Raw genomic sequence first — 12,539 nt, 5'->3', positions numbered from 1 at the left:
ACAAGGGTGATGTACTTGAGTAAAATATTATGGAAATGGAAGAGGATGTAGATGAAGGTGAAATTAGTATTGCATGGTCACAGGTTAATATGAGCTCGAGATAAGGCACTGAAAAGTGAAGTACTGATATATTAATAACCGGTATAGCTGTCAGAATGTTGACCGCAAGCAAGCCCAGGATGGTTAATGTTCTTTGTTGCAACGAACAGGGAAGTATATTGCTGGTAGAAGATGACGCTGTAGTTGTCGTCCGATGATGTCCTGTATCCGTTCGATTGGAGACAGATCTGGTGAACGAACAGGGCAGAGCAACACGTCGACGTTCTTGGGCTACAACAGCGGTACGTAACGAGCGTTATCCTGTTGTAAAACACCCCCTGGAATGCTTTTCATAAACGGCAGGACGAAAGGTAAAATCATCAGACTGACGTTCAAATTTGTATTCAGGGTGAGGGGGATAACCACCAGAGTACTCCTGCTGTCATACGAAATCGTACCCCAGAAAATAACTCCAGATGAAGGTATAGCGTGCCTAGCACACAAACTGGTTGGTTGCAAGCCCTCATCTACATCTACAACCACATCCATACTCCGCAAGCCACCTGACGGTGTGTGGTGGAGGGTACCTTGAGTACCTCTATCGATTCTCCCTTCTATTCCAGTCACGTATTGTTCGTGGAAAGGATTGTCGGTATGCTTCTGTGTGGGCTCTAATCTCTCTGATCTTATCCTCATGGTCTCTTCGCAAGATATACGTAGGAGGGAGCAATATACTGTTTGACTCTTTGAAGGTATGATCTCGAAATTTCAACGAAAGCCCGTACCGAGCTACTGAGCGTCTCTCCAGCAGAGTCTTCCACTGGAGTTTATCTCTCATCTCCGTATAACGCTTTCTCGATTACCAAATGATCCTGTAACGAAACGCGCTGCTCTCCGTTGTATCTTTTCTATCTCTTCTATCAACCCTATCTGGTACGGATCCCACACCGCTGAGCAGTATTCAAGCAGTGGGCGAACAAGCGTCCGCAGCTCGTGGTCGTGCGGTAGCGTTCTCGCTTCCCACGCCCGGGTTTCCGGGTTCGATTCCCGGCGGGGTCAGGGATTTTCTCTGCCTCGTGATGACTGGGTGTTGTGTGCCGTCCTTAGGTTAGTTAGGTTTAACTAGTTCTAAGTTCTAGGGGACTGATGATCATAGATGTTAAGTCCCATAGTGCTCAGAGCCATTTGAACCATTTTTGCGAACAAGCGTACTGTAACCTACTTCCTTTGTTTTCGGATTACATTTCCTTAGGATTCTTCCACTGAATCTCGGTCTGTCATCTGCTTTACCAACGATCAACTTTATATGATCGTTCCATTTTAAATCACTCCTAATGCGTACTCCCAGATAATTTATGGAATTAACTGCTTCCAGTTGCTGACCTGCTATTTTGTAGCTAACTGATAAGGGATCTTTCGTTCTATCTATTCGCAACACATTACACTTGTCTACATTGAGATTCAATTGCCATTCCCTGCACCACGCGTCAATTCGCTGCAGATCCTCCTGCATTTCAGTACAATTTTTCATTGTTACAACCTCTCGATATACCACAGCATCATCCGCAAAAAGCCTCAGTGAACTTCCGATGTCATCCACAAGGTCATTTATGTATATTGTGAATAGCAACGGACCTTCGACACTCCCCTGCCGCACAACTGAAATCACTCTTACTTCGGAAGACTTCTCTCCATTGATAATGACATGCTGCGTTCTGTTATCTAGGAACTCTTCAATCCAATCACACAATTGGTTTGATAGTCCATATGCTCTTACATTGTTCATTAAACGACTGTGGGAAACTGTGTCAAACGCCTTGTGGAACTCAAGAAACACGGCATCTACCTGGGAACACGTATCTATGGCCCTCTGAGTCTCGTGGACGAATAGCGCGAGCTGGGTTTCACACGACCGTTTTTTTTTCGAAACCCATGCTGATTCCTACAGAGGAGATTTCTAGTCTCCAGAAAAGTCATTATACTCGATGATAATACGAGTTCCAAAATTCTACAACTGATCGACGTTAGAGATATAGGTCTATAGTTCTGCACATCTGTTCGACGTCCCTTCTTGAAAATGGGGATGAGCTGTGCCCTTCTCCAATCTTTTGGAACGCTACGCTCTTCTAGAGATTTACGGTACACCACTGCAAGAAGAGGGGCAAGTTCCTTGGCGTACTCTGTGTAAAATCGAACTGGTATCCTATCAGGTCCAGCGGCCTTTCCTCATTTCAGCGATTTTAATTGTTTTTCTATCCCTCTGTCATCTATTTGGATATCTACCATTTCGTCATCTGTGCGACAATCTAGAGAAGGAACTACAGTGCAGTCTTCCTCTGTGAAACAGCTTTGGAAAAAGACATTTAGTATTTCGGCCTTTAGTCTGTCATCCTCTGGTTCAGTACCATTTTGGTCACAGAGTGTTCGGACATTTTGTTTTGATTCACCGACCGCTTTGACATAAGACCAAAATTTCTTACGATTTTCTGCCAAGTCAGTACATTGAACTTTACTTTCGAATTCACTGAACGCTTCTGGCATAGCCCTCCTCACACTACATTTTGCTTTGTGTAATTTTAGTTTGTCTGCAAGGCTTTGGCTATGTTTATGTTTGCTGTGAAGTTCCATTTGCTTCCGTAGCAGTTTTCTAACTTGGTTGTTGTACCACGGTGGCTCTTTTCCATCTTTTACTATCTTGCTTGCCACATACTCATGTAATGCGTACTGTACGATGGTTTTGAACTTTGTCCACTGTTCCTGTACTTGAGATAAAACTTTTGTTTTGAGCCCTCAAGTACTCTGAAATTTGCTTTATGTCACTTTTGCTAAACCTTTTTTAATATTTCTATTTACGGCTGAAATAATCGATGCTGTAACGGCTTTAAGATCGCTGATTCCGTGTTCTGCGCTAACTGTTTCAAGTAGTTCGAGTTTGTTTGTCACCAGAAGGTCGTACCATACAGGGACGGTTAATACTGTTCGCTCCAAGGAGCAGGGAAGTTTAATGCTGATTTAAGATGATGCGGGAGTTTTCGTCCGATGATGTCCTATATGTGTTCGATTGGAGTCAGATCTGGTGAACGAACAGGCCAAAGCAACATGTCGACATTCTGTAGAGCATCTTGGGTTATAACAGTGGTACGTAACGAGCGTAATACTGTTGTAAAACACCTCCTGCAATGCTTTTCATGAATGGCAGCATATCGCCGGACGGTGTGGCCGAGCGGTTCTAGGCACTTCAGTCTGGAACCTCGCGACCAGTACGGTCGCACGTTCGAATCCTGCCTCGGGCATGGATGTGTGTGCTGTCCTTAGGTTACTTAAGGTTTAAGTAGTTCTAAGTTCTAGGGGACTGATGACCTCAGATGTTAAGTCCCATAGCGCTCAGACCCATTTGAACCATTTTTTTGGAGTGCACACTACACAGCGTCTGGGTCGGCACTGTTCTTGATGTAGCCGTTTTGTAAAAGTTCGCTGTGTAACTCTGGTTCCAACTGCAGCTCAGATTGCTACTGCAAATGAAGTACGAGGCGCGAAAGCCATACGCTGATCACGATGCTCTTCCCTTTCGGAAATGCCATGTGGCTGTCCCGTGCCCGGTCTTCTTGCGACCGTACGTTCCCGTGACCCCCGCTGCCAGCAACCATGTACGGCGGCTGCATTGCAGCACAGTCTTTTTGCAGTATAGCAGGAGGAGCATTCCGCTTCTCATAGTAGAATTACACGACCTCGTTCAAACTCACTGTGATGTTGATACTGGCGTTCTTGTCGCCTTGGAGGCATTCTTGGCTAACATCACGTCCAGTCTCACAGGCAACTGACGCTTACGCTCGTTACAGTGTGTATTTAACCCAAATGTGGTTTGCATTCTCACAGCAGTGCTACTACCGCCACTCGTATGCGACTCGCGCGAAATCTGAACAGGCATAATCCTTCAGATGTACAAAGAAACCTACTAACTTTCGTTTATGTCGCACAACTCTTTACTGGTGCTGCGATTTTGGGTCAATTCTAGTGTCCGATAACCAATGACCAATGACGTAATGTGTGATGTTATTTTGTTTATGCCTCAGATTGCTGTCGATAAACGTTAAATGATTTCTCTGGATTTCCTCGTTACGCGCGTATATTAAAAATTCGATGTAGATTGTTTTGTTTTCATCTCGTAATTTGTTTCCGGCATCTTTTGTTAATGAACATATTCGTGATTTATAAGTAGTCGAGATTTATGAGGTCCTGATTTCTCACACTGTCGGTTTTGGATGAGTCGGTTGTTTTTACTGCGACAATTCTGCTTCCGAAAATGAGTGACAGTAAATCAACTATAAAATTTTTGCAATCATTGGGCGTCATTGCTGAATTTTGCAAGTGCAGTGTCTGTGGAAATTACATGGTTTTGACTAAAGTTGCGTTATCACGAACTTCCGACAAATACATGGATGGAAGTGCAGAAAAAATAACATATGGAGATCCACACGCAGGGGGACGTGGTTCGAAAGATCGAGGCTGAATTTAGAAGTAATTGTCATGCTAATCTGCTATTTTTGTTATGAATATTCTTGCAAATTTGTCATGCACGAAGCAGGGGTTTCGTGTGGCACTGTAGTCGACTGTTTCTCGTTTTGCGTTTTGTAGAGAAGTCTGCAGGGAATTTATAAAGTATACGGGGTCATTGTGGGGGGGGGGGGAGGGGAGGGGGGGGGGGAGAGGTGGCAGGGTCTATAGTTGAAGTAGATTAGTCACATTTTGGAAATAAAAGTACGAAAGGGGGCACGAAGTTGTTGGGCTTTGGTTTTTTGGAGTAGTAGTTTCTGGAGGAGATTGCGCTGATGTTGTATTTAGGGTTGTACCAAATCGGACAAAGGAAGTCTTGACATCTTTAATTGAAGAATATGCGGAAGAAGGTTCTGTAGTCATGTCGGATGGCTTTGCTTCGTACAAGGGGTTGGGTGAAAGGGGTTATCATCATTTTATCCTGAATCACAGTACCCAGTTTAAAGATTATAAGACGAAGGCATGTACTAATACTATCGAGGGGTATTGGGAGGCTGTAAAATCTGTTGTCGGTCTGGGAAAGAGAAGGATTGCTTACTTCTTGCATTTATGAAAGTAGTCAGCAAAAGTACAGGCTTCGTTTTGTTAGATGTTGGTGGGTCTGCTACATTTATCTTGTTTTACGTTGTGTTTCTTCTTTGCTGTTTTGTGCGAGTGCTACTTTTTTGGTTTCTGTGGAGGGAGGTTTTTCTGTCGCTTTAATACTTTCTGGTTACAATGGTGGGCCGAGGGGTATTTCTGTGCCTTTGCTGGAGGGCTTATGCAATTGACTCGTGATTTCATTTTTTTTTACTATTTTAAAATTTTGCGTCTGATTGAGGGCGGGTGGTAGGGAAGAACTGATTTGGGTGGTACCTGATTCGTACCTGGTAGTTTGTGTTTCTTATTATTTTTTCCATTAGTTATTCTGAATTTTGCTTCTTTCGATACAGTTTGAGCTTCAAACGTTATTATTTCTTGTTATGTCCATATTTCTTTCTTGTCTGCCTCGATCTTTGACTCCTTTGGAAGTTCATATGCGGTAAGTTTCTTTTTATGTAGCCACTTTTATGTTTCCCCTTTCGATGTTTCTGCTACACTTCTCTTATTTTTACTGTCACTCCTGGTGTATCGATTTTACTGAGTGTTATTTGGAGCTACTGTAGCTGGTGTGACTTTCGTGCAGTATAGTTATCGGTTGCAAGGTTTGGTCATTTTTGCGTTTTATTTCTTTGCGTGTGCAGGAAAGTGTGTAAAGATTTTCATTTTTGAAAGTCTAGTCGTTTCCGATGTGTTATAAGATTTTTGCGCAACAAACAACAATATTGGAATCGGTAACTAGAAATGAGATATGACCTCCTACAAAGGTTGCTTCCAGTTACCGATTCCAACTATATAATATATGCAGTCGTAATTGCTCTCGTGTTCCTATTTATTTCGGTCGTCTTCAACTCGTTTAAATGAAATTCGTGAGTAAACAATAGTCGCGTTAAATGTATTATTTTGTGGCACGCTACATTCGTTCGTTTACGAGTATGATCCGTTTTATTCATAGATTGTCCATTGCAGCATCTTTGCTTTACGTATGACGTAATTCGTGAAAGTCGATGGGGGGTATCGGACACTAGAATTGGTAATTTCCAAGAATGATTGCGTATCGAAATTGCGGTGTCCAAACGATACATATCGCACGTGCGATCATAAATCGATCATGCGACTCTGGTGGTGGGCGTTGTGGTCAATTATTTATGATTGTCATTTTTGGCTGTTTTCCGTCGTTCCCTTACTTGCTCTAAATGACATACCTCCGCGAATTATTTGTGAGTTGCTAGGGAATCCCAGACGATTTATGTCGTTAGTGAGTGGGATGTCCGCCGTTCTTACGGATTCTTTCACAGGGAAAAATCTATTTCCATGTTTATATAGCGTAGAAAATTGTTCGACTTTTTGTCGCAGATATGGAGTACTACCGGACGACAAAAGGAGGGACTGTACGGACTGTGGTAGTGAGATGTGTGTAAAGCTTCGTAAGAGGAGTTTCGATGCTGAAATACCGTTTCAGTTGCATTGAGGACAGTGTGGAAAATGAACGAGTTTGTAAAATTCTATGTACCGACTTCACAAAAAATCCTAGGAAGTTCTGGTCTTACGTTAAATCAGTAAGTGGCTCGAAACAGCATGTCCAGACACTCCGGGATGATGATGGCACTGAAACAGAGGATGACACGCATAAAGCTGAAATACTAAACACCTTTTTCCAAAGCTGTTTCACAGAGGAAGACCGCAGTGCAGTTCCTTATCTAAATCCTCGCACAAACGAAAAAATGGCTGACATCGAAATAAGTGTCCAAGGAATAGAAGAGCAACTGGAATCATTCAACAGAGGAAAGTCCACTGGACCTGACGGGATACCAATTCGATTCTACACAGAGTACGCGAAAGAACTTGCCCCCCTTCTAACAGCCGTGTGCCGCAAGCCTCTAGAGGAACGGAAGGTTCCAAATGATTGGAAAAGAGCACAGGTAGTCCCAGTCTTCAAGAAGGGTCGTCGAGCAGATGCGCAAAACTATAGACCTATATCTCTGACGTCGATCTGTTGTAGAATTTTAGAACATGTTTTTTGCTCGCGTGTCATGTCGTTTTTGGAAACCCAGAATCTACTCTGTAGGAACCAACATGGATTCCGGAAACAGCGATCGTGTGAGACCCAACTCGCGTTATTTGTTCATGAGACCCAGAAAATACTAGATACAGGCTCCCAGGTAGATGCTATTTTCCTTGACTTCCGGAAGGCGTTCGATACAGTTCCGCACTGTCGCCTGATAAACAAAGCAAGAGCCTACGGCATATCAGACCAGCTGTATGGCTGGATTGAAGATTTTTTAGCAAACAGAACACAGCATGTTGTTATCAATGGGGAGACGTCTACAGACGTTAAAGTAACCTCTGGCGTGCCACAGGGGAGTGTTATGGGACCATTGCTTATCACAATATATATATAAATGACCTAGTAGATAGTGTCGGAAGTTCCATGTGGCTTTTCGCGGATGATGTTGTAGTACACAGAGAAGTTGCAGCGTTAGAAAATTGTAGCGAAATGCAGGAAGATCTGCAGCGGATAGGCACTTGGTGCAGGGAGTGGCAACTAACCCTTAACATAGACAAATGTAGTGTATTGGGAATACGTAGAAAGAAGGATCCTTTATTGTATGATTATATGATAGCGGAACAAACACTGGTAGCAGTTACTTCTGTAAAATATCTGGGAGTATGCGTGCAGAATGATTTGAAGTGGAATGATCATATAAAATTAATTGTAGGTAAGGCGGGTGCCAGGTTGAGATTCATTGGGAGAGTCCTTAGAAAATGTAGTCCATCAACAAAGGAGGTGGCTTACAAAACACTCGTTCGACCTATATTTGAGTATTGCTCATCAGTGTGGGATCCGTACCAGATCGGGTTGACGGAGGAGATAGAGAAGATCCAAATAAGAGCGGCGCGTTTCGTCACAGGGTTATCTGGTAACCGTGATAGCGTTACGGAGATGTTTAGCAAACTCAAGTGGCAGACTCTGCAAGAGAGGCGCTCTGCATCGCGGTGTAGCTTGCTCGCCAGGTTTCGAGAGGGTGCGTTGCTGGATGAAGTATCGAATATATTGCTTCCCCCTACTTATACCTCCCGAGGAGATCACGAATGTAAAATTAGAGAGATTCGAGCGCGTTCAGAGGCTTTCAGACAGTCGTTCTTCCCGCGAACCATACTGCGACTGGAACAGAAAAGGGAGGTAATGACCGTGGCACGTAAAGTGTCCTCCGCCACACACTGCCAGGTGGCTTGCGGGGTATTGATGTAGATGTAGATGTAGGAGAATACATGGTTCGACTCTTCCAAATCATCCATCCAGACCAGCGCAATTCTTCCATCTTGCTGGATTCGAGACTACAGCTTGCAAACAACAGCATCTGAAACTGAGTTGTCTGCTAATACCGTATGTGATTATTTCGGGTTTTGCAGAGAAGTCTGCTACGTGGTAGTGACAAACGACAGTGTAGCAATTGGTGGAGCGAGTAAAGTTGTGGAAGTGGGCCAATCTCATAAAGCTAGAGGGAAGAACCAGAGAGGACAATCTTCAAAGAGTGAAATCGATCATATTTGGGTATTCGGTAGAATAGAAAGAATGTCACGGAAGTGTTTCGTTGTCAGAGTATTGTCTTGAGACAAGGTCACTTAGACTGATAAAGCACTTCATGCTGCCTGGTACAAAAGTCAGTACAGACGGGTTTCAGTCCTACAAGACTCTGAAAGCTGATGGATTCGACCACGAGTTTGTGAACCATTCTGTAGAGTTCGTGTCTTTGGATGATGCTAGTGTGCACACGCAGAATATCGAGCGGCTATGGAAATTTGTGAAGAGAAGTGCGTCCAGGACAAAGAGACGAACTCTAATTGTTCCAGTATCTCTATTTCCACAGCTTGCGTTTGCAGGGAAAAGTAAACGCATGTGACACTCAGCCGATATTCTGGCGTGATACTGGCTGAGTTTACCCTGGCTATGGCTAAAAAGGAATTGTCCTTGTAGCGTACACATAACATGGACTTTGACATGACTAGAACACCGATGACGAGTAAGGTAAGTCGTCTCCTTTGTAACTAAAAGTCTTTTTTTGACGCTCTTCTTTTGTCGTTGCTGTAGTGACCACCGTAAACATACTTAAAACGCTCGCGACGAGAGTCGCATGATCGGTTTGCAATCGCATATTCGATATGTGTCGTTTGGACCCAGCGACTTTGACAGGCAATCATTCTTGGAAATTACCTTGCATCCTCATAGCACTCGTATGCGACTGGCGCGAATTTTGAACAGGCATAATCCTTCAGATGTAGAAAGACACCTACTAACTTTCGATTATGTCGCACAACTCTTTACTGGTGCTGCGGTTTTTTTCCTTCAGCTTATACCGTTCGGAGCCCTCGTGTTCGACAGGCAACACTTCGTAGAAATTACCCAATTGCCGCCAGTATTACCGGTTACCTTGATCGGGTGATTTCGTTAAATGTACGAACAGAAAGTGAGAGAGGTACCTCGGTCTTCACGCATTCCTCGAGGTTGTTGTAGCAGGCCGTGAGGTCGGTGATTCCGGCGACCACGATGTACCCGGCGGGCCCGGACACTCTGTAGCCGTCGTGCAGGCAGTTCGCCGCGGTCAGCAGCCACGTGGTGGAGACGAGCGACGCGGCGCACACGTGTCCCCGCAGCTTCTTGTGCAGGGACACCATGTACGGCCGGTCCTCGATGGAGATCTCCAGATGCGCGTTCGCGTGCCGCTCACCTTCGCCGTCCGCAGCCACGCGCAACACCAGCGCCAGCGAGATCGCCGCCGCCAGCCTTCGCAGCCACATCGCTGGTCGCCTGCGCGGTTGCGGTTGTCGTTTCCACGGTAACGGAGACGGAGGATCCCTCTCCAAAATGCACGCGTTGCTGTACACCACAGTGAAATGCATGGCAGACCGTACTTTCCATTGCACCATTTCTTAGGGCTTTGTCCCGTTCCGTTAACGTGTAGAGTATGGGAAGAAGGGTTGTTCAAATATCTACACGATCCCAAAAACAATGATATGTATGGCGTTGTATTACATTCCTAGTTTCTTCACTTAGAGTTGGTTCTTGAAGCTTATTAAGTATGATTTTGAAGCCTTTACCAGTTCAGTTCTTTCTATACCCGTTATACGCCCTCTCATGAGTCCAACAATTTAGATATTATTCGTGCTGCCTTTCTTTTAATACGCTAAGGTAAAAAAATGTCACGGAAATAGCAACATGCACATATGCTGATGGCGATGGAATCACGCATATAATGCATGAAAGGGCATTGCATTGGCGGAGCTGTTAATTGTACTCACGTGATTCATGTTGTTGTTGTGGTCTTCAGTCCTGAGACTGGTTTGATGCAGCTCTCCATGCTACTCTATCCTGTCCAAGCTTCTTCATTTCCCAGTACCTAATGCAACCTACATCCTTCTGAATCTGCTTAATGTATTCATCTCTTGGTCTCCCTCTACGATTTTTACACTCCACGCTGCCCTCCAATATTAAATTGGTGATCCCTTGATGCCTCAGAACATGTCCTACCAAACGACCCCTTCTTCTACTCAAGTTGTGCCACAAATTTCTCTTCTCCCCAATTCTATTCAATATCTCCTCATTAGTTATGTGATCTACCCATCTTATCTGCAGCATTTTTCTGTAGCACCACATTTCGAAAGCTTCTATTCTCTTCTTGTCCAAACTATTTATCGTCCATGTTTCACTTCCATACATGGCTACACTCCATACAAATACTTTCACAAAACGACTTCCTGACACATAAACAAATTTGTCTTCATCAGAAACGCTTTCCTTGCCATTGCCAGTCTACATTTTACATCCTCTCTACTTCGACCATCATGACTTATTTTGCTCCCCAAATAGCAAACTCCTATACCACTTTAAGTGTCTCATTTGCTAATCTAATTCCCTCAGCATCACCCGACTTAATTCGACAACATCTCATGATCCTCGTTTTGCTTTTGTTGATATTCATCTTATATCCTCGTTTCAAGACACTTTCTATTCCATTCAACTGCTCTTCCAAGTTCTTTGCTGTCTCTGACAGAATTACAATGTCATCGGCGAACCTCAAAGTATTTATTTATTTTTCATGGATTTTAATACCTACTCCGAACTTTTCTTTTATTTCTTTTACTGCATGCTCAATATACAGATTGAATAACATCGGGGAGAGGCTACAACCTTGCCTCCTTCCCTTGCCAACCACTGCTTCCCTTTCATGTCCCTTGACTCTTATAACTGCCATCCGGTTTCTGTACAAATCGGAAATAGCCCTTCGCTCCCTGTATTTTACCCCTGCCACCTTTAGAATTTGAAAGAGAGTATTCCAGTCAAAAGGTTGCCGACGTAAATGCGGACGTACGACGGGAATAAGCAGGCTTTGAACGCGGGTGAGCTAGGCAAATGAGACATGCCATTTCGGAAATCGTTAGAGAATTCAATATTCCGAGATCCACAGTGTCAAAAATATGCCGAAAATTCCACATTTCAGGCATAACCTCTCACCACAGACAGCAAAATGGCCGACGGCCTTCACTTAACTCCCGAGAGGAGCGGCGTTTACGTAGAATTCTCAGTGCTAATAGACAAGCAGCAATGTGGGACGTTCGAGGAAAGTATCCCTTCAGACTGTGCAGTGAAATTTGGCGTTAATTGGTTATGGGAGCAGACGAGAGACGCTAGTGCCTTTCCTAACAGCTCGACATCGCCTCTCCTGGACTCGTGACGATATCGGTTGAACCCTCGACAACTAGAAAACCGTGGCCTGGTCAGATGAGTCACGATTTCCTTTGATAAGAGCTGATGACATGGTTCGAGTGTCGCGCATGCCTTGCGATGTCATGGACCCAAATTGTCGACAGCTGTACAAGCCTGTGGTTGCTTCATAATGATGTGAGCTGTGTTTGTATGGTATGAACTGAGTCATCTTACCCAAACGAACAGAGCATTGGCTGAAAATGGCTATGTTCGGCTACATAGAGACCATTTTCAGTCATTCATGGACCCCGTGTTCCCAAACAATGACGGAACTTTTATGGATGACAGTGCGCCCTGTCACCTGGCCACAATAGTTCGTGATTGGTTTGAACAGGATTCTGAATAATTCGAGCGAATGATTTGACCACCCAAATGGCCCAACATCAATCCCATCGAACATTTATGAGGAATAGTCGAGATGTCGGCTATTCCCAATATGCTGCGCTGCTAACACTTGGGCGGTTATGGATGGCTGTAGACGCAGCATGGCTCGATATTTCTACAAGGGACTTCCAACGACTTGTTGAGTCCATGCGGAGGTCCGACACGATGTTAGGAGGTTTCTCATAACTTTTGCCCCTCAGTGTATATTTTTCTACTG

General features: G+C 44.2%; 1 protein-coding gene across 1 annotated transcript in view; it reads right to left on the bottom strand.

Moving 5' to 3' along the window:
* LOC124775177 (serine protease 1-like) overlaps positions 1-9,972 on the bottom strand; it is a 57,146-nt gene extending 47,174 nt beyond the window's left edge. Inside the window, exon 1 of the mRNA XM_047250017.1 lies at positions 9,655-9,972. Within this exon, the coding sequence (XP_047105973.1) occupies positions 9,655-9,972 (318 nt within the window). The remainder of the gene's footprint in view (positions 1-9,654) is intronic.
* Positions 9,973-12,539: the final 2,567 nt, after the last annotated feature.

Source organism: Schistocerca piceifrons, chromosome 2 (assembly GCF_021461385.2).
Source record: "Schistocerca piceifrons isolate TAMUIC-IGC-003096 chromosome 2, iqSchPice1.1, whole genome shotgun sequence".
NCBI lineage: Eukaryota > Metazoa > Arthropoda > Insecta > Orthoptera > Acrididae > Schistocerca > Schistocerca piceifrons.
This window is presented reverse-complemented; position numbering and strand designations above follow the sequence as displayed.